This window comes from Lagopus muta, chromosome 8 (assembly GCF_023343835.1).
Source record: "Lagopus muta isolate bLagMut1 chromosome 8, bLagMut1 primary, whole genome shotgun sequence".
NCBI lineage: Eukaryota > Metazoa > Chordata > Aves > Galliformes > Phasianidae > Lagopus > Lagopus muta.
The window spans coordinates 19,294,741-19,315,455 of NC_064440.1; the positions used below are offsets into that span (position 1 = coordinate 19,294,741).

A 20,715-nucleotide genomic window follows, 5' to 3' on the forward strand; every position below is an offset into this window, starting at 1 on the left:
GGGGTTGGGAAGGAATTCTTATCTAAAATCTGTTGAAACTGCATGTAATGAAATTTTCATTACGAGATGGACCAAATTTTCAGCTATGCTTTGTTGTTGTTTTTCCTCATAAAAGTTTTTTTATTGAAGTTTCATTTTTAAACTTTTTTTTTTTTTTTTTTTAAACAAGTCAAAAATGAAACCCGACCTCATATTATTTTGCTAGTAGTATGTAATCACAGTTTGGCACAATGTCTCGTACTTTCAGTCTTGACTTCAGAAACCTATCAACATGTCAAATGTTTGCCAACCATCATCACTGTACCATTGTGGCCAAAGCTTATTTTATTTTGAATATTCATTTCAGTCTTCAGCAGTTAAAAGAAAATATTAGGTTTTATAGCGGTTTTGATTAACAAGAAAACTTTTGGGGCACAAACAAGGTTTACTGTATTTCATAGAGGGAGGTGTTCAGCAGAGAATATTACAAAATTTAAATTTACATCTGTTTTTCACTCTGGCAAATTAAGCAAGACTTGTGCTCTAGTACTGTACATGTATGGTTAGTTAAGGTAGTGTAGTAGTGATGGTGCTTTGAAAAGACGACCCCTAGTGTAAGCTTTCCTTGAACGCCCTGGGAATCTTTCTACAAGTTTAATGGTAAATCACATCAACATACAGGAAGGTAATGAAGTACATACCTGCCTTTGGTTCAGGAGAAGTAAGCGTTCCTGTACATCTTTGCTTAGCATGGAGTTTTCTCGATATATGACAGAACAACTTTAGAGGAAGACTCATGTGGTGTGTTCTAAGTCTGTATTTTGTATTCAGTTTTCTTACCCTTATGAAGAATGTGTTGCCTCTGTAATTGTAGTACTTCCACAGCAACTTCAGTCTAAACTCTTCTTTTTCTCCTCCCCCCAGTGTGGGTTCTTCCAGCGTTCCAGGTACGATGACAGTGTCCCCCGCTATCATGCTGTAAGAATTCGAAAAGAAGAACGAGAGATCAAAGACGGGAAATGCAAAGATCTTGAAACAAAACAGTGGTTCACAAAATGGAATGAGAATGAAAGTTATTCTTAGGAAAAAGTGGTTTCCCTCCTCAAAGTTCAGATAGAGCATAATGCTTTCATTAATGGTAAACTCGTGGACTTACTAATGGTTCGCGGACCTACGAACACTATGGACATCTTCACTGTTTGTATGTAGATATTACTACTTATACTGCGGCTTCTGTTTGCACAGTTGAAATTGCTTTGTCAGTCCTTATTGGCACTATTTAATTTCCACTCTGCCTCTTTTTCCCCTCTTTCAAATCTAACTCAGGGTTTAGAAGACACTGTGTTGATTTGGGCTCTCTTTTGCAGAACATGCAGACCCACTCTGGCAGGCTTTTTCCTGTGCTCCTAATGTTCCTGGGAATGCCAGCAATGCATGATTGAGATCAGCATAAATCCTCCAGCCTTCCCTTGATGCGTGCTCCCTTACAAACACACTGGCCTTAACATACGTAGCTCAAGTATCGTCTGAAGACCTGCAAATCTATTTTAGTCATAAACTTTGCTGCCACAGTAGCTAGGGCTTACAAAAAGCATCCTCTTCAGTTGTATACACAATAGGTCACGTTGCTCAATTTTTAAAATCAGATTATGTAAATCTTGCTCGCAACAAATATACACAGGTTGTTTTTTTGTTAGTTTTTTTAAAAAGAGGCTTGAATATTAGATGTACTTTTTGTATATATATATACATTTTAGTCATTTTTGTATTTATTTTTGTTACCAGTTGTCTTTGACTAACTGTTAGGCCAAAGACTTACCTGAACCTTGAAACCACTGTGCTTATGAACTTCAGAAGATGAGACCTGAGGCTTTCATTGCATTTTAATAAATCACTGAAGGTGCCAATGCTTTCTAAAAATGTAAATATTTATTCCAGTGATGTATGTGAGATTTTTTTTTTCATGATATTTGTAACTTGATCTAATAGGAACTACCAGGTTTTGTAATATGACTTTGTACATTACTTCAGGCTATTAAGCAGTTCAGACACCAAGCATAGGTAGGGTTTTTAAGATACAGTTTTATACTTCGCTGGAAGTGAGAAGTTCTCTGGAAACAGCTTTCCAGCTTCATTAAGGACGTCCTGTCTGGCAAAGGGTGTTGACTACTACAGCTGTTACAAAGCACTTGACGAGGCTGTATATGCCTAACTTAACTATGAGGATCTGAGCTGATCCACTTTGAGACTACTGAACCGTGTTGAATACCCCAGCTCTTAAGGCAACAGCCACAATGCTGTGCTTATCAGCAATCTAATCATTGATAAAACTATATAAAGAGTTTACCCTTTTTCTTTTGTCCTTATTCCAAAGCACTGGTACTCCTTAAGAATGAAGATTAGTTTGCAGTTGTTTATTCCACATAAACCGAAATTCTGCTCAAGAAGCATGCATGTTAGTTGTTAGCAGTTTAAACTATGCAAAAACCTCTTGGTACTTTTTCCTCTCAGAGGTGAAAACCTCCAATGAGGGCAGTTGTCAGGTGGCTGATTTCTGCTACTAACTTTTAAGATACTTTTTTAGAAGCTATGCTCACCTACAATGCTATCCTTATAAAAAGGGCAGTAATTTAGTAGGCTCTTCTTCCTCCCACTGAGTAATCTCAGTACATGACCCTGATTTTATGAACCCTGACAAATGCATTTAGCTGCTACTCAGTTTTTGAGCTTTCTTAAAAACAGCTTATTCACTGAAAGGCTCAGCAGCATAAGAAGCCAGGCTAACGAGGTGCTAAGATGCTTGACAACCAACTACCCCCAGCCTCTGATTTAAAAGCAGGTTGTGGCCCTCCCCTGTCGAGACCACGAATGTCTTTGCAGTGCTAAACTGAAAATTATTTTCAGTAAGTCACATCACTGGTATACTTCTATTTCAAACGATTTTTTTTTAAATACCAGCTAACAATGCTACATCATTCCATTACTAGAAATTACCTGTGGATATTTGTATAGAAGTGTGAAATAAATTTTTAAAAATTAAACATTGTTCTGGTAATTGTGGTTTCTTATCATAATTACACAACATCACCATTCGTGCTGTAAATATTGCCATTCCCCCTAAGAGACCTGCCCCTTGCCACAGGGCAGATAACTCAGTCTCACACCTGCAGGCCAACTGCCACAATTCCTAGCACTCCAGCAGCTGGGCTTTGCAAAACTAGTCAAGGATCTGACCCGCCTCTGTACCTAGCAATGAAATCTGCTACTGACTGACAACTACTTGGCCACAGGATCCAGTTTCAATTCAAAAAAGACAGAAAAAACAAAACGACACAGGAAAAAAAATCTCAAAAGAAACCCTGTGGTTTATCTCTAAATTTAAGACATCAAGTCTTAAAGCTGCTTTGCTTAAAGGAAATCATAGAATTCAAAAAGTTAGAAAATACTACTGAGATCATCTAGTGCAACCATCAGCACCATGCCCACTACCCCACGTTCCCACATGCCACATCTACTCTTCTTGAACACCTCCAGGGATGGCGACTCCACTGCCTGCCTGGGCCACCTGTTTCAATACCTCACCACTCTTCCAAGAGAAGAAATTTTTCCTAATATTCCCCTGGTACAACTGAAGGCAATGACAATCCCTCTCGACCTATTGCTGTTAGCTAGGAGAAGAGGCCAACCACAACCTCCTCTCAGGTCACTGTAGAGAGTGACAAGTTTCCTGAGCTTCCTCCTGGACAATCGCAGTTCCTTGGCTACCCCTCTCAAGTCTAGTGCTCCAGATTCTAAATCAACTTCATTTTGAAGCGGAGCCCTGAAGGTCAGAAGGACACATACTAGACAAAAACAAAGAACCAACCAAACAAAAAAAGAAACAAACAACACCCCAAAACAGTGTTTGTTGTTACAGAGCTAGCTCTGCAGCTAGAGCTAGAAATGGCTGCTCTTGGATAACGTCAAAGATACAATATTACTGCAGGCAGGCTGCTTCCACAACTAAATCCACAAACATTTGTCCACAACAAGAAACAACAGACTTGGAGGAACAGTTAAATGACCTGTACTGTATATACACACACAACATATGTTTTAACATAAATGGAAACATCATAGTCGAACCAGCATTCTATACATTCATGTTACACACACAGATACTAGCTATCATGAGTATATACGCTGGAGTGCCACAGATGGTGGCGTATGTATGGGAGCACAAGTGTACAGAATTTGTACTCGTACACAGATAGTTGCATCTGTATATGTAATGCATCTATATGAATATATATACATACACAAGGCCTAACACTTGTGCACACTGTGTAGCCTGAGGTACATGACTGAAATCCTAGTGAACCACAGCACTTCACTTATGGTTAACCCACAGCACGGCAGACACAGCTTCCATCAGACTCTTTCAAAGGATGGGGCCGTGCTGGCACAACATGTGGAGGGCAGCTGATAGGTGGGAGAAGAGCAGGCACAGAGCACTCCAACAAACACCTCAGGCATCACAATGTAAGCTGAGGTGAAAGCCTTTGAAGATTCTGACCTGACACGCTGCAGTGCTGTCCCTGCACCAGTGTGTCTGAACTAAAAAAATTAAAAATCCAGAACGCTCAGGGCCAGAAAGCTGCTGGCCCACAAACATGGGGCACTTTGGGGAGCAGAGGGGGTCAGGAGCCTGGAACAGCAGCACAAGGCCAGAGATCCCCTGCAGAGACCCTGCCCGGTCCAAACCAGAGCAGTTGCTCAGGCCCAGGGCTGCTCTTGAACATCTCCAGAGACAAACTTCTGCAGCCTCTCTAAACGAGCAACCCACGACAGTGGCTGACCAACCTCACAGGAGAAGTCTTCCTACATTTAAGGGGGATTTCCTCCATACAGCGGCCCTGTTGCCAGTCAGTGCTTTCATGTGGCTTGGCCTCCATAGTGCCCAATTCAGCAGGAACTTGCATGCTCTCAGGATCGATCCCAATCCTGCTCTCCCCAGCCTGAGTACCCCTGCTCCAGCTGCTTCTCGCACGCATGTTACTCCCAACTGCTCACTCCTCACAGCCCTCATCGCCCTGTGCAGGGAGCTTCCAGTGCCCCACCTCCTCCTCTCAGTGTGAAGCAGCTGCTTACTGCCAGCCTATTTCTAAGGAGCACAAAGCACCGCACTGCCCACGTTGCATTACTACACCCCATGCACAGCCAGCTGTGATCCTCACAAGAAGAAAGCAGCAGTGCTTCACCTCTCCTCTTCCCACAAAAACAAGGGTGCAACTGCAGTGCAAGCTTTGTTTTTCCGATGGAGACACCCACCATCAATTCCAATTTCTGCTTTCTGACCCTGACTCACATGGACATGGCAAAAATTCAAAACTCGAATTTAATTGCATACTGGATAAAGAGACACAAAGATATCCCTATGCTCTCCTTGAACCATCGGTAATTTGATACAAATTCATACAGATGACACTCCACATTTTAGATCAACCTTACTGCTATTTTTTATACACTTTTAATTCTACTTGTGTAAAAAAGTAAGGGATGAAATCCACAATAAGTCAACAGAACTCCATGAAACGTTCTTAGCATAGCAAAAGCAAGGAAGGTTACAGATAAAAATGTGAGAACAAAGACACTGAGCTGTGCCAGGACAAGAGAAAAAGGCCAACTGATGGCCCCGAGTGCCCTGCAGCACTCCAGGTAGAGTCAGAGAAGCTCCAAATGCAGCTGTACCTTTATAGAAGCAGAGGACCGTGATTTGCGTGGGAAGAAGGGTTGGCAATCAGCATGAAGGCTCACTCCAGTTGCTCCTTCAAGACTTTTTTACAAGTTTGGACCATAAACCATTTAGAAGGACAATACAAAAATCATAATTGTAATAAAAAAGCTAAACCAGTAAACATGTCTTCCAGTAGTGTGCACTGGGACTACTGTGACCCCTCTTGTTCTCCCCAGCACCGAATGACTTTGCCCTCTGGGGTGACAGCCCAGCCAGCAGCTCTGGGCACACAGCAGCCCAAGGAAGACTGTGGGCTTGGCCTTTGCTCAGTCCTGGGCACACAAGGCTAAGGGGAGCTGTAGGGCAGCAAAGGTGCCCCCTCCATGTCCCCAGTGGTCTATGCAACTGCAGGAACTGTGATGGCTGCCAAGACAGAATTCCTAGCCCATCTGTGGCAGGCAGCACTCCAGCTGCTGGATGGGCTCAGCGCTCTGTCAGTGCCCAGCACTGCTGTAGGAAATGTGCCCAGGCAGCAGCAATAGGCATGAGAAGCCACAGGAGATGGCTCAGAGCAGTACAGAACCCAGCATTTGTTCAGCTGTGATTAGTGACCCCCAGCTCTGCAGTTTCCTGAGATCTCTCTTCATGGCCTCTCTGACCTGGACGGAAGTGATGGCTCCTCCCGACTGTGTGTCATGATACAGAATACATACAGACAGTTTTGAAATAGGACATCTAAGGACAAGGGGCTTAAAGCTCATTGTTTTGGGTTTTTTTTCCTCCTCTTAACACAATCTTTCCATTATGATAACCTGACTACAAACAGCAGATGTATTTGAGTTGCAAAGCAAGAAACTCAATGATGGATTTTAAATGTAGGCCAGAGACCCCAAGAACACAGAACAGTACAGCTTCCCAGGAGCTCTTTTCTCAGGCTTATAGTCTTAAAAATGTGGGATTTTCCAGTCCAGTGGGGTAGGGTTATGGCAGTGGGTATGGGTATGCAATTGTACTCATGCTCAAAACTGACACTATAGAATATTCTGAGCTGGAAGGAATCCTTAAGGATCACTGAGCCCAAATCCTGGCTCTACGCAGGAACATCCAAGATTCAAACTCTAGGTCTGACAGCAGTGTTCAAATGCTCCTTGAATTCCAGCAGCTCAGGGCTGTGCCCACTGGCCTGGGCCACCTGTCCTGTGCTCACTGCACTGTGGTGAAGAACTTTCTCCTAACACCCACCTGACCCCTCTGACAGCTCCATGTCATTCCCTCACATCTGCTCTGGGCTGAACAAACCCAGGGAATTCTCTGATATTTAACAAAACATGTTTCCATGGATTGGCACACAATCAGCAATTTCAAGGTGACCAAGAAAAAGCTGACACCTGGACACCAGCACGCAGGTGGAAAAGATGAAACCAGCACAGAATCATTTTGAGCAGCTGCAACAAATTACAAACACCCAACTTACTGCATGTGGGTACTGCTTTAAACTGCTACTAGCTCACAGCTGAGACCATTATAAACCAGTCTTAAGAACAGCAATATGGAAGCCAAGAAGGATCCTCAAACTGCTCTAAGACTGAGAAGCGTATGATCTCTTATAAGCAGCCCGCAAGCAGCACTGCAGCACACTGTTATTAACCTGTGTTTGTACAGGGACAGAAAGGCTGTTGGCTTGCCCCATCAGCCACTGCTGCTGGTCAGAGTACAGCCAGGCACCCACATTTCAGAAAGAGACAGAAGTACAAGTCTGCCCACAAACAAATCAGTTTGATCCTGAACCAGCTCTGACCTTCCTGCTAATGTTACTGCTCAGAAAATTGCCTTTGGAGGTGGAACAAATCAGCACGCGTTCCGCACGTCAATCAGTGCAACGTCCAAAACGAAAAGAAACACCACCACCACATAATTAACGATGCTATCCCCAGCACTCTCGCAGGACCAGCGACGCGCTGAGCAGGGTAACATGGCAGAAACAGCAGAGCGACTGCCGGGCTGGCACGGGGCTTCGGCCGCTCGTTCCCAGTACAGCCAAGAAGACTGGGAGAACAGGGGAGAACAGGGGAGAACAGGGGAGAACAGGGGAGAACAGGCCGCGTCTGGCAGTTAATTTCATGAGAAAAAACCACAAGCATCCATACAAAAGACAAGCAGCGCGGGGCCAGACCCACCACAGCACCGCTTCGAGCGCCGTGCTGAACGTCAGGGTTCAACGCTCCCATCACAGAACACGCATCAGAACACCCGCGATCACTCCTAATACCTTTTTCATCGATGTTCCGAGGTTTTCACTTGAGTACAGTACGAGCGCCCGACTACACGGACCTCGCCGCCGCGGCATCCCGGCTTCATTTCTGCCCCATCAGAGCACAGCACCTCTAGAGCCCGCTTTCCTCACGCCACTCCGCGACCTTCCCCGCGCCGCGCGGTCCCGGAGGCGCCCCTCAGCCCGGCCGCCATTTCCCGCTTCTCCCCCCTCGCTGCTTCCCCGGCCCCGCCTGCGGCTGCAGCCCCTCCGCCCTCCCGAGCGCCACCGCCGTACCTTGCCGGAGCCGGGCTTCTCCTGGAGCAAGCATCGCCTCTCGCCAGGACAGAGGTCGGCGGCCGCCTCGGTAACGCCGGGCGGGGTCTCCTCTCCTCGGAGCCGCCCTCTCCTCCGCCCGCCGCCTCTGCGTGGGGCCGGGCCGGGAGGACGCGCGCCGCCTCGGGCACCTCCCCCGGCCGCGCGGCGGAGGAGGCCGAGGTGCGGGTAGGGGCCGGGGGCGCGGCGGGAAATGGCGGTCGGGCCGGGCTGAGCCGAACGGGCCACGCGGGAGGAGCCATGAGGCTGCTGCGCGCCCTGCTGCGCTGCGCCTCCCCGGGCAGCATCCCGCAGCAGGTGGACTTCTACTCGCGCTTCTCCCCCTCGCCGCTCTCCATGAAGCAGTTCCTGGACTTCGGTGAGTCCCGCCGCAGATGTTCCTGAGGGGCCGAGGCTCGAGACGGTCTCGCGCGGCCGACCGCCGCCCCTCGCGCGCGTGGAGGAGCCGCGGGCCTCACGCCTGTGGCCCCGGAGCGGACGGTGCTCGGCACGGGATGGCGGGCCTGGCCAGCTCCTGCGCCGCGTGCCGCTGCTTAACGCCGGCCTCGTGGCAGAACCGGCTTCGGTTTCTGCTTCCTTCCACCAGAACGGAGCCCAGATGGCTCCTTACCCAGAGGCAAAAGTGAGGCAAGGTTGAAACTCAGCTGGAAACTCGAGATCCGGCTGTCACATAGGTTGTTTGGTGTTCCGCCAAGCTGCAGCGCTGGGGATAAGCCGGGGACAGCTGGTACCGATGACAGCTGGTACTTGCTAACGCGGCGACCGAAAAGGCACGCCGGTGAAGCCTGCTGAAAGCCGGCGGCACGCGGGCTTTACGGAGCTCAGGAAACGTGCAACGCTGGCGGAGCGCGCGGCTGGAACCATTGCGGCTGCTCTGCAGTCACGTGCCTGTCTGTCCCCAGCATAAACACCAAGGGCTGCGTGCTGGGGAATGTGTGCGAGAGGGAGCGGAGAGCAAACGCCAAGAGCCAGGCTGGGAATCTGGCCTTGAAAATGAATACGTTGGCAGCAGGATGCTCAGTGTGATTGATGCTCCATGCTAAAACTACAAATATCGCTCCCAGGGTTGAGGAGTGCTTGCAATGAAAAGGGATGTATTGTAGGCGCTGCTCTGTTTCCAAGGCCGTGCAGAGGAAGGTCTGCAAGTGATACTGGAAGGCCTTCATCAGTCCTGAGCGTCGAGCCATACTGCAGTCAGTTCTGTTTCTGTAAGCAGAATAGCGTCATAAGCTGTATGTTAACCTATAACTAATAAACAACTGTACTGATCTTTTATCTTTCTGTAAGTAAAACATAACTGAGAACCCCAGACTTCCTACATAGACGGATTTAAACAGATTCTTTTAAGTATCCTCTTACTTCATCTGTCCATTCATTGTTCGTACGTTACAATAAAATGTATCCCATGTTTACAATTCCAGATTTTTACAGGCATCTTGCTGTAATCTTTGCTGCTATTGTATTAAGCAAAGAACCTTGCAATTCGAAGTGATTTTTGACCTCTGTTGTTTTACTACTAGAATACCAACACGATCATTTTTGCCTTAACATCATTATTTATTTTCAAGGTGTGGTATTTACCATGTCAAAAGGGAGGCCACTTTCTTGCTATTTCTACCTTGACATAAGGTAATCTTGAAAACTGTTGTTTTCAAAATCTGCTTTTCTCGTTTTAGTTCCAATCAGTCTAGTAAATGAAGTATTCTGTAAGCAAATTTTGGTCTTAATCTTACACGTCAGTTGTATCTTGGGTTTGGTGCACAGTGTTTTCTGTAGGAGCCTTATCAGTTCTTTGCATAGATTGTAACTGCATGGGGAAACAAAGCATTTACCCATTCACTGAAATCTTGTTTACCTTAAGCTGTCTTCTAATTTTGACCCAGGACTGTGATGTGACCTCTAGAGGCAAAGCTACTTTGCAGAATATCATTTGCCAAGTGCGTGGGGGAAATTCAAGATTTTGGTTTCATTCTTACACCTTCACTTTGACTAGTTTATGAAATTTTTACCTGAGAATAGGGAAAGGCCAGTAACAGTCATGTCAGAAATGCAACCTAACTAGGGAAAAGAATGAGGCTTCTGGGCAGAGCTTGTATGTAAACAGTGTGTAGTACTGGTAAGCGCAGTCTTCCCCAACTCTTCCCCTTGTCATATTGAAGGACTGAACTGAGCAAAAACACCAAAGAGATAATTCTTAGGAGTTCCCCGTTGTGAAACACCAAAACTGAGGTAGGTACTTCACAGCAGTACACAACCTAGTTAAGCTTAGATAACACTGATGTGGCATTGCTGAAATGTCAGCATTTCTTATCCTCTTTGCCTCCCCCCTCCTTTCTGGCCTAGTAAAACAAGCATTGTGGAAGTGAATTTATGCCTTGACTTAATAACTGCATATAATTGATATATACACAGACTCCTGCAAATAGCTTCCCATGCTGGTTTGATTTGCTTTTCATGAATGACGTATCATTTCATCAGTGGTAGTTAGTCAGTGTTTGCTACACATGAAACAAGCAATTTAATTAGATAGAAGTCTTATTTAAAGTTGAATTATATGGGCCAGCAGTTCTTGCAGTAGTTACTCTTAAATATTCAAGATTGTCCTTATCATTACAGGTAGATTTCATTATGAGTTAACAGTTTTAAATATAAGTGTGCTGCTGCCTTGAAAGAAACATTGGCATACCACACTGTCTGAGTCAACTTTAAAACCTAACCAGAGGCCTCTTAGGCAAGAACATAAGAGTTTGTGTAGCACTTTACCATAAATGCTGACTTTATTCCAGTGCTGTCAAACGTGTTTTTTTGGTCCCAGGATCTGAAAATGCCTGTGAAAAGACTTCATTTATGTTTCTGCGACAAGAGCTGCCTGTAAGATTAGCAAACATAATGAAGGAAATAAGCCTGCTTCCAGACAATCTTCTCAGAACACCTTCAGTTCAGCTGGTACAGAGTTGGTAAGGGGTGTTACTTAATTCCTTCAAGGGTGACTTTCTTCATATACACAGGTGGAGAAGCAACTCATTAAATTCTACAGAAAGAAGTACTCAATATGCTCACAACATGAACATTGTATAGAATGAGTAAATATCCCAATGGGACAGAAACTAAATTTGAAGACTTGGGAAAAACAAAACAAAACAAAAAAAAAACCTGCAGGAGCAATTAGATAACTGACAAGGGAATTAAAAATCATTAACTATTCATACAGTCGTGTATGAGAATTCAGTAATAACAAAAATCCACCACAGCAGTGCTTAATAGAGAACTTACCTAAAATGAAGAAGCTAGCTGAAGAAACCAACAGTATCTAAATACACAAAATGTTTGCAGAAGAGAATAGAAACTTGTCTAAAAGACAGGTTATTGCAGACTGAGAGTGAGGGCGGAGAAAATAAACAATAGAAAGCTGCCAAAGCCAGAGCACAGCAGGATCAATACAAGGCTATTAAAATTAAAAAGCTGTCCTTTGTAAAGTAAAGTTTGCATTTAAGTAAGGAGTTTAAGCATTAATTTTTGCGAGATGGAAGCAAAACAAAGGGATTGCTTGGCAACTGCTAATGGCACATGGCATTGTGGAAAAGGCTTTTAACATTAGGAGAACAGTCTGCCATTGAATGAGTATCGTTGATTTGATGACTGAATATAACAAGAGATATCAGTGTAGATGAAGGCTCTGAATGAAACGTGAAAGCTTAAGTTCTTGTGGTGCTAAATTATGTTGACAGAATGGAGAATTAATTCCACTTGGACAAATGCAAAGCAGAGAGCAATTTCCTCCACTTCTATGCTTACTCACAATCAAAAATTTTGGTGCAACTGTGGATATTTTTCTGAATGTCAGCTGATGGGCAAGAAGGCAAATAGTGTTAGGAACTGAGTAACCAATGTGGTAGAGGAGAATGTAACCACCACTGTGTTAGTCCGTTATTCCTCTGAATCACATGCAGTTTTTGTCACTCCATCCTGAACAGAAAAGTCCAGGAGGGATAATCAAAGGGCTGGAACAGTTTCTATGCATGGGGAAATTCTTTGGCTTGGAGATGGCAGAAATATTTAAATCATGAACAAGTTGGGTAAATTTTCTAGAAACAGGAACCAACTAGGGCTGCAAATAAGTAATCAGCCATTGGGTTTAAAATGGAAGGAAGATTGTTTATGCATTTTAATTAAATTGTGGAACTAATTGCTCTGGAAATTTTGGAAGAAAACATCATGAATGCATTCAGAAATATCTAACAAAATTCACAGGTTGTAGATCTGTCGGATATATCAAATAAAATCACTTAGATGCAGCCAGTCTTAGAATATTGCTAACCAAAGGGAACTAAGGAGGTATATTAGCACTGGTCTGTGTCATGTTTCTTTCCTTTAAAGGTATGTCCAAAGTCTTCAGGAGATCCTTGACTTTAAAGACAAAAGTTCGGAAGATTCAGGGGCTATTCACAGGTAAGGATCTGTCATATATATCAATATTAATGTTATATATAAAGACTGGCAGGAAAAAAAGTGGCTTAAAAAATTTCAGCTATCTTTAGTCTCTAGGTAAGAATCACAGTAACATTATCCCTTACACCCTGGAAGAATGGAACACTGAAACATGGAACAAAGCACTTTTATGCCATATCATTCTGCTCTTGGGTTTTTTTTTGTTTTACTGAAGAAGTTATGAATACATTAAATTTAACCAAATTTTTACCAGTTCTTTGCAACGTTGTCAGTGCTGTATGGAACTTTTCATCCATGGATTGGATTTGATGATTATTGGCTGACCATAGCTACCATTTGACAGGCATGGGATAATTTGCATGAACATGGTTGGCACAATTTTCTCTTCTTTTGGCTTTAATCAATAAAATAATGGTAAGTAAACAGTAAGTGTATGAACCATCACCACTGGTGGCACCATTATTGACTGTGTGCAAGTTGCATGGAGTTATTTATATGCTACAAAGACTGGGCTGCCTTCTCACTGCAGTAGGCAGACCCGTGGTACTTCTGTACACAACCGTCTTCATTTTCACGGGCAGATACTCAGTTTGCCAGAGGATTAAATTCACTTGGAAGTGAACACCTAACAATGTATTTATTTTAGTTTTACAGATACTGTGATAAAAATACGCAATCGACACAATGATGTAATTCCTACTATGGCTCAAGGAGTAATAGAATACAAGGAGAGCTTTGGCATTGATCCAGTGACCTCACAGAACGTGCAGTATTTTTTAGACCGCTTCTACATGAGTCGCATTTCAATTAGAATGCTGCTTAATCAACACTGTAAGTGCTGCTGTTGAAGGGAGGGGGGACACAGTACCTGTAATATGTCAGTATTTTCCTTTCATTTTTAAGTGCTTAATACTTCTTAAACACTTATTAAAAATATTTATTAATGAGTCTTTTAAATACAGTGAAGATTAGAATTACAGATTGTCTTTAAATTTGCAAAAATGAAGATGTAAACTAGAATCGCAGAAATTATGTTGGATGTAAAAAATACTGTCTTTTTTTGGCAGCTTTACTGTTTGGTGGAAAAATTAATCCAGCTCATCCAAAACACATTGGAAGCATTGATCCTAGCTGCAATGTTGTTGGAGTTATTAGAGGTAAATCCAGAGAAGAGTAAGACTTCTGAAAACTTGCATGAACAGAGTCTGAGAGCCCATACACATTTTGGAACAAAAATTTAAATTAAAGCTTTTTTTTTTTCAGTTTTCCCCCAGAAAACATTTTTGTGAGAAGATACAAAATCTCACTGGCAGTGCGCAGTGTTTTCAATTATGCTTTTCTTCTTTGCAAACTGTAACGGGGAAAAGAAAAAACAGAGGGGGAAATGTAACTTTCTGTGTATTTCTTACAGACGGCTATGAAAGTGCCAAGAGTCTTTGTGATTTATATTACATGAGCTCTCCGGAACTTGTCCTTGAAGAGTTGAATAGTAAGTGAATGTGGGGTGAGACGCTTGCCTGAATGTAGTGATAGCTTCTTCTGCATTAGCTGGTAAAATGTTGTCTTTTCACTTTCTGTATAGTTAATATGTAGAAATCTAATATACATTTGGATATTATGTCCTCTACTGCATACTTTTTTAAAAAAAAAACAAACCTGGCAGAAGGCTTCTCCTTTTCCATAGCACACACTTATACTTGCAGTCAGATACAGTCAAGTCTCTTTAAAAAAGTACTTGAATCCCCTGTGGTGACTTGAAAACATTTGCAACTGTATACCTGTGACCTCAGAGGTCTGCTGCCCTTCCCATAGTCCTGCTGAATGCTAAAGACCCTTTCTAACACTGCTTCCTGGAGTGCCTCTCAAGTTAGTACAAGTTCAGACAGACCTACAAAAACAATCTAAATTGCTTCTACAAGTAAATGAAAAAGCCAATGCACTCTGGGCAGTTCCATCTAGTGAAAGGTGTCCCTGCACATGGCAGTGGGGTTGAAACTAGATGATCTTCAAGGTCCCTTCCAACCCAAGCCATTCTATTAAATTTTCTTTCTCTTGCAAATTGTCTTAACAGTACAAGTATACATGCTGAGTTACTACATACAGATTGCCCAGTTTTCCATTTAAATATTTAGACTTTTTTTTCTGCAGTTAAATCACCAGGACAGCCCATGCAAGTGGTGTATGTACCTTCCCACCTCTATCACATGGTTTTCGAACTTTTCAAGGTCTGTTGAATTACATTACACAATTCTTTTACAGAATTTGTTTGTTTAGTAAGATTGTATTTGTTTGATTTTTCTGAACCAATTCTAGATAGCAGTGTGTTTTTGCAAATGCAAGCTTTCAACATTTTAATGGCAGGAAAATACCTAAAAGCTGTACTGTTTAGGCAAATAATAACTGCATAGGAAGTGACTATCTGTCTCCTTTGCCTAACAACTGAAAACCTCTGACATCTTGAGTAGACAAAAAAAAAAAAAAGTCTTAAAGTGTATAAAGTTAATAAAGCAAGTGAGAACAATATTCCTAACTTTGGGGACACTTCTAACCTTTATAGCAGGCCCTATATTACTTTCTTCTAGGACTTACTTCTATCCTAGACTTTTCTTGGATCTTTGTGTCCTATTGCATATAGAACGCATTTTAAAGATTTCTACAAATAAAATTTAACATTAAAATATTTAAATGTTTATTCTAAATGGTTTTAATAACTGTAGCCTGTGTAATTCTAATAAATTATACAAACCTTGATACTGAATAAACCAGAAGAATTCAAAAAACTGTTTTAAAACTATATTTTCTGTCCCAATTCTGAAATATGTGATAAAATTAACTTACTTTCCTAAATTGATGTTTGCTTTAAAATAATAAACTAAGAGATAAGAATAGGCTTTAAGTTCTCGTACTTGAAAATTGCAGAATGCAATGAGAGCCACCATGGAACATAATGCTGATCGATGCATTTATCCTCCAATTCATGTACATGTCACCTTGGGAAATGAGGATTTAACTGTTAAGGTACTTGCTTCTTGTTAATATTATTTCAAAGGTTATTTTGATTATTGTTTTGCTCATGCCTAGCTTGTACATGACCATGACTGAAAACAAAGCAGCATCTTTCTGCAGCTGTCATGGCAGCATTTTGTAAGCCAAAATGCTCTACTGAAGATGTGAAAGAACTCAGAAAAGGGAAATGAGCACTGTGTATTCCATGACAATTAAATCTGCCTGAAAGTTTTGCAGACTAATATATTTTTCATATGTACAACATTGATTTGGATTTCAAAGATCAGTAGCAAGCATTGGCATAGGTCTAACTAACATCTAGTAAAACAACTCTTTGGACTTGCTCCTTCAGCAGTGAGTTGTAATATATTGTCTTTCATTGGAAGTAGTTCCAAATAATAAAGGTGAAAATGCACAGAACCTGTCACTTGTTGAAATTAGTAGATATAAATATTGATTTCAGACAAAACAGTTATGAACAAGATAAAAGCAACGCAAAATTTAAGTAGAACTTTCAAGAGATTCTGGATATTTTTAATGATGGTGTTTTATTCAGTTGGTTTATATAAGGAATGATAGGGAAGAATTCATCTGTTCATTGCTCTAGGTGAGAGATGGGAATTTAAGAAGACCATCATTTTCTAGGGACAACTTTGTATTATATTTTACCTGAATTTTCTCTGGATCATTGTTTGAGAGATGCTGTCTTCTATAAAACTGCATTGAAGAATGTAATACTATGTGTTTCTTCTTGTTCCAGATGAGTGATCGTGGTGGAGGTGTTCCTATGAGGAAAATTGACAGACTATTCAACTACATGTATTCAACAGCACCACGTCCACGAGTTGAGACATCTCGAGCTACACCTTTGGTATGTAAATCTTTTATACCTTGTCATTTTGAATGTGAGTAATAATCACAAAAGAAACCATTCAGCCAAAGCCATGAAGTACTGGTTTTATACAATGTGTATGACCATTTGGATGTTACAGCTTAATTCAAATATTTTTTTCAAATTGTATGAAATCCTAAATCACTGACAACTATTTAAATGTAAAGATTCTGTTTTTCTATATCAAACATAGAGATGAACTACATCAAGCAGAACAATTAGCTATACTGCATACAAATGCAGGACTCTGAATTCTTCTTGTGACCACTGGAAGACAGGGGGGAAAAAAACACTATAGCATCAGTTTTGAATCAAATCCATAGTTTCAGCTGTGCTATGTGGTCAGTTGTACCATTCCCCAGTAAGAGTGACGGTACACAGATATGATGGGGTAGATGAAGAATCTACTTCAGCCTCATGATCTCATGTGAACTTATCAGATGCATGAGAAATACAGTAAGAAGCTCTGAACAGCTTTCCTGAATTTGCTCTCTCTGATAGTAGCACTGAAAATGTAGCATTTGTTGTTAGGGAGTTTTAACAGTTTTCTGCCCTTAGATGACTGTGCAGCTCACTAGGTAACAGGTCTTTACATAAAACCAGGGTAGTATCCTTTGAGAAATTCTTTCTCAAATACAGTAGATTAAATACCTATATGCTTCAAAATTCAGGCTGCATCCTACGCTACAGACAGGGCTTGACAGAATTGTAGCACAAGCTATAAATTCCCATTAGTTTCTTCTTGAACCTTTTTCTGTATACTGATGATGAAACGAAACTGACTTAAACATTGTAAGATCAGCAGTGCTGTAAGGCACTCAATACAGTTTATTGTTGAAAAAAAGCTACTAAAATACAAGAACTGTTATCTAGCAGCTCTGTCTGTCTAAGGAATAAAACAGTTTTCTCCTCATACTCACAGGTTAACAGTGTTTTTTTCCTCTTTCTGGGGTGAATTCCTTACTGTCAAACATTACTCTTAGTCCCTCTGTTTACCTTTTAAATTAAAAGCCACCAAAACCAACCACTGACTGATGCTGTTAATAAAAATATACTTTTTCTCCTGAATCAGGCTGGATTTGGTTATGGCTTGCCCATATCACGCCTGTATGCACAATACTTCCAAGGAGACCTGAAACTGTATTCTTTAGAAGGTTATGGCACAGATGCAGTTATTTACATAAAGGTATGATATAGAATTTCACTTCACTGTTTTAATTTTATCGTCAATTCTATTAGTGAATCTTTGTTCTGTTATTTTTTCATTAAACAAAAAAATTTGTTATGGTCTTATCTGTTTACAGGCCTTATCAACAGAATCAGTGGAAAGACTCCCTGTCTATAATAAATCAGCCTGGAAGCATTATAAAGCAAACCATGAAGCAGATGACTGGTGTGTGCCAAGCAGTGAGCCAAAGGACATGACTACTTTTCGCAGTACATAGCTTTTTGCTCAACAATTCCTAAGGTGTATGTATGCCATGTGAAGGGAATTTAAAAGACCCTGGTTTATATCAAGACGCTGAGCCACATTTGATCTGTGAAAATCATTCTAAAGGGAATAACAAAGCTTAAATCTATTACTTTCTTTCCTGGAATTGAAGAAAACAGTAATAAGCTGTTCATACTTTTTACAAAGGTTGTGCTTAATTTGTTCCACCTTCTATTAATGACTACTTTCTGTAGTTAAATCAAGGGAGCAGTACTTTCAAGTTTTATAGAGACCAATATAACCTATTTCATATCTACTGAGAAATGTATTAGGTCACATGATTACGTCATTTTTTTTAATGGAACTATTGAAAAAGCTTGCCAGAGTATTTTTCCATTATGCAGTGTTAGAAGATTAATGAAACACTCATTTAATAAACACTAAGGAGCTTGTTGCTGTACCTTTGCACCTGTATGGAGCTTTCTATTTCTTGATTTTAAGTATGCTGAAGCCTAATTTTGCAAAGTTGGAAATGTTAGCTATACACTAAACATTTTTTTCACAGCTTTAGAAACCACACATAGGTCTTTAGGAATAAATAAAAAATAAAATAAATTACAAAAAACAAATCAGTTCTAGCTGCTACCACTGGTATAATGCATCTCAGGTAGGTGGTATCGGTAATATTTCTTTGGTAGTAATGTGAATATTTGATGTGTGATAAACTTACCTTTTCTTGATCATCGTGAATTAGTAAGTGGTGTTTGCTTGTGTACAGTAAAGGCTTGCTGTCTTACATTTGCTTATATTTCTATAGGTAATATCAAACCACAGTATCAGTGTTCTAGCCCTACTGAGATCTCAGACTCTGGGGTAGGTCAGGTTACAGCTGTAAATTAAAAATATTTTTTAATAAACATTTTTTAGAATTTATTGTTAGTAGGGAACCTCTAATACTTGGATAATAGAAACTACTTTCTCAGGAGTGTTTTAAAATATGTGGAATTAGCAAGTTTTGACAATACCTTTGTAGTTGTGGTGGGCTTCTGGCTTCATTTATCTAGTAGCTTGAGGTCACGCTGTAATGCGAATAAGCTAAATGGAATATGTTCATCAGGCAACAGCAAACTGTCAGAACACTGGGGATTGACCAAGCATTACATTTCAGGTACACAGTCCTGTAAGGGATTCAGCTTCTCTTAATGGCTAGTGTTCCAGCTTGTTGAAGTCAGACTCACCTGTGTTGTATTTTTGTATAATTCCTGAGCATTTTAGGAGTGAAACAGTTAAAGACCTTTAGAATTAAGCCTTTTCCCTCAGGTAACTCATTGCATATACTCTTGCAATTTAGTCATGCAGCAGACATGCATAATTGCTCTCAGAAAGTGCGAGCCTAAATTTTACTAGGTTACTGGCACTGTTCAGAGCACAAGGTGAGATACCACAAGTGAAGGGCATAGCTGGTACATGAGAACGTGCAGTCACGCTGTTCTAGCTGTTGCTGAGCCAGGCTAAAGATTATCACCAGCTACTCCCTAGTGTCAATGCAAAACAATAAAATGCTTTTATACTCTTTTCAAGCTAACATGTGTCACTTTAACAGGAGGAAGTTACAGAATGGCTACATATGTAGTTAAACTAACACTCTGAGGGAGGATTAATTAATCCTAACTAGAACAGTACAGTTAACTGCTCCACTCAAGCTTGGGGGCGCTTAAGTCCCTGTTTTATTTTCTTACAAAGACAGTTCGTGACCGAAATCTCTTTCAGTCTGCATGGCTAAAGTGAGGGGAAGCTACAGCTGCTCTCTTCAACCCCAGAAGATGAATGTGAGAAATTCTACATATTGTAAAATGGGCCTTGTATGAAAGTTAGAGGGAGTGTTTGCAGCTATTATTACATTTGCTGAACTAAAGCTTAAAGTTACAACAACAGTTTTAAAAATGGCTCTGAAGCTGAACATTCTTCTAGCTCTCTTGCTGTTTTAAATATTTGAATAACTAAATTGAGCAAGCTTAGTAATATCTGGAAATCAGAAGAAACATTTCTGAAGAAAAACAAAGTCACTTTTTCGCTATGAGGTTGTTTAAACATTGGTATTGAATGGTGGTATTGAAATAAAAGCTCTCTCATGCTCTCAGCTAGCTACCTATTGAATTCTGATTATTAGAAAGATTTGCCCTGTAATTATACTTCTCTCTCCTTGCCCAACACCCCAAGTGATCGTGGTAAAAAACACAAATGTAGCAGTATAGTGCTTTACAGCATTTAACCCTACTCATGACTTTGATCTATTAGTTTTGATTTAAATAGAAGTTCAGAAGGTAATATTTTTAATGTTTTTCATTGCTGTAACTGCAGTCATCATTAGCACAGTTTATAGTGAAGTAGTATACTAGCTCAGCTATCAGAGTGCTGAGATTAATAGTTTTGTATGAAAATGAACTCAGTCTTGCACTGTAAAATTAATCTTCATTTGTGTTAATTTTTCTGATTTATTCATTAAAAATATTTTTAAAATTACACTTTTGGTTGGGTGATTTTGTTCATAACTAAACAAGTTCTGTAGAAACAGACTTCCTATTCAGGATCTCACAGATGTTGCAATCTGTGGTCTGCGATAATCTGTTCTTATGCTCAGGTGCCAGGTGAAT

The 20,715-nt window shown here is 41.1% G+C and overlaps 2 protein-coding genes and 1 long non-coding RNA gene across 10 annotated transcripts in view; 2 read left to right on the top strand and 1 right to left on the bottom strand.

Annotated features, from left to right (window-relative positions):
* Positions 1 to 3,020, top strand: part of ITGA6 (integrin subunit alpha 6) — a 91,513-nt gene extending 88,493 nt beyond the window's left edge. For 5 of the 6 annotated variants that reach the window (XM_048953956.1, XM_048953960.1, XM_048953954.1 and 2 more), the window contains one exon: positions 904 to 3,020. In XM_048953956.1, coding sequence (XP_048809913.1) covers positions 904 to 1,062 — 159 coding nt within the window. In that variant the 3' untranslated portion in view covers positions 1,063 to 3,020. The remainder of the gene's footprint in view (positions 1 to 903) is intronic. The other variant, XM_048953955.1, reaches the window with a different exon arrangement.
* Positions 1 to 8,357, bottom strand: part of LOC125697166 (uncharacterized) — a 43,336-nt gene extending 34,979 nt beyond the window's left edge. Inside the window, exons 1-2 of the long non-coding RNA XR_007378717.1 lie at positions 8,244 to 8,357; positions 820 to 955 (exon numbers count right to left, since the gene is read on the bottom strand). This is a non-coding gene — a long non-coding RNA (uncharacterized LOC125697166). The remainder of the gene's footprint in view (positions 1 to 819; positions 956 to 8,243) is intronic.
* A 37-nt stretch (positions 8,358 to 8,394) lies between these two features.
* PDK1 (pyruvate dehydrogenase kinase 1) lies at positions 8,395 to 20,584 on the top strand. Of its 3 annotated transcripts, XM_048953963.1 has the most exons (12): positions 8,529 to 8,640; positions 9,851 to 9,911; positions 11,098 to 11,239; positions 12,660 to 12,731; positions 13,378 to 13,562; positions 13,799 to 13,888; positions 14,143 to 14,220; positions 14,880 to 14,956; positions 15,651 to 15,749; positions 16,498 to 16,608; positions 17,702 to 17,815; positions 17,934 to 20,584. In XM_048953963.1, the coding sequence occupies exons 3-12, from the start codon at positions 11,130 to 11,132 to the stop codon at positions 18,072 to 18,074; spliced, it is 1,077 nt and encodes a 358-aa protein (XP_048809920.1). In that variant the 5' UTR covers positions 8,529 to 8,640; positions 9,851 to 9,911; positions 11,098 to 11,129; the 3' UTR covers positions 18,075 to 20,584. The 3 variants fall into 3 exon arrangements, with proteins under 3 accessions (XP_048809918.1, XP_048809919.1, XP_048809920.1); XM_048953961.1 differs by lacking the exon at positions 9,851 to 9,911 and having other exon boundaries at positions 8,395 to 8,640; XM_048953962.1 differs by lacking the exons at positions 9,851 to 9,911; positions 13,799 to 13,888 and having other exon boundaries at positions 8,395 to 8,640.
* Positions 20,585 to 20,715: the final 131 nt, after the last annotated feature.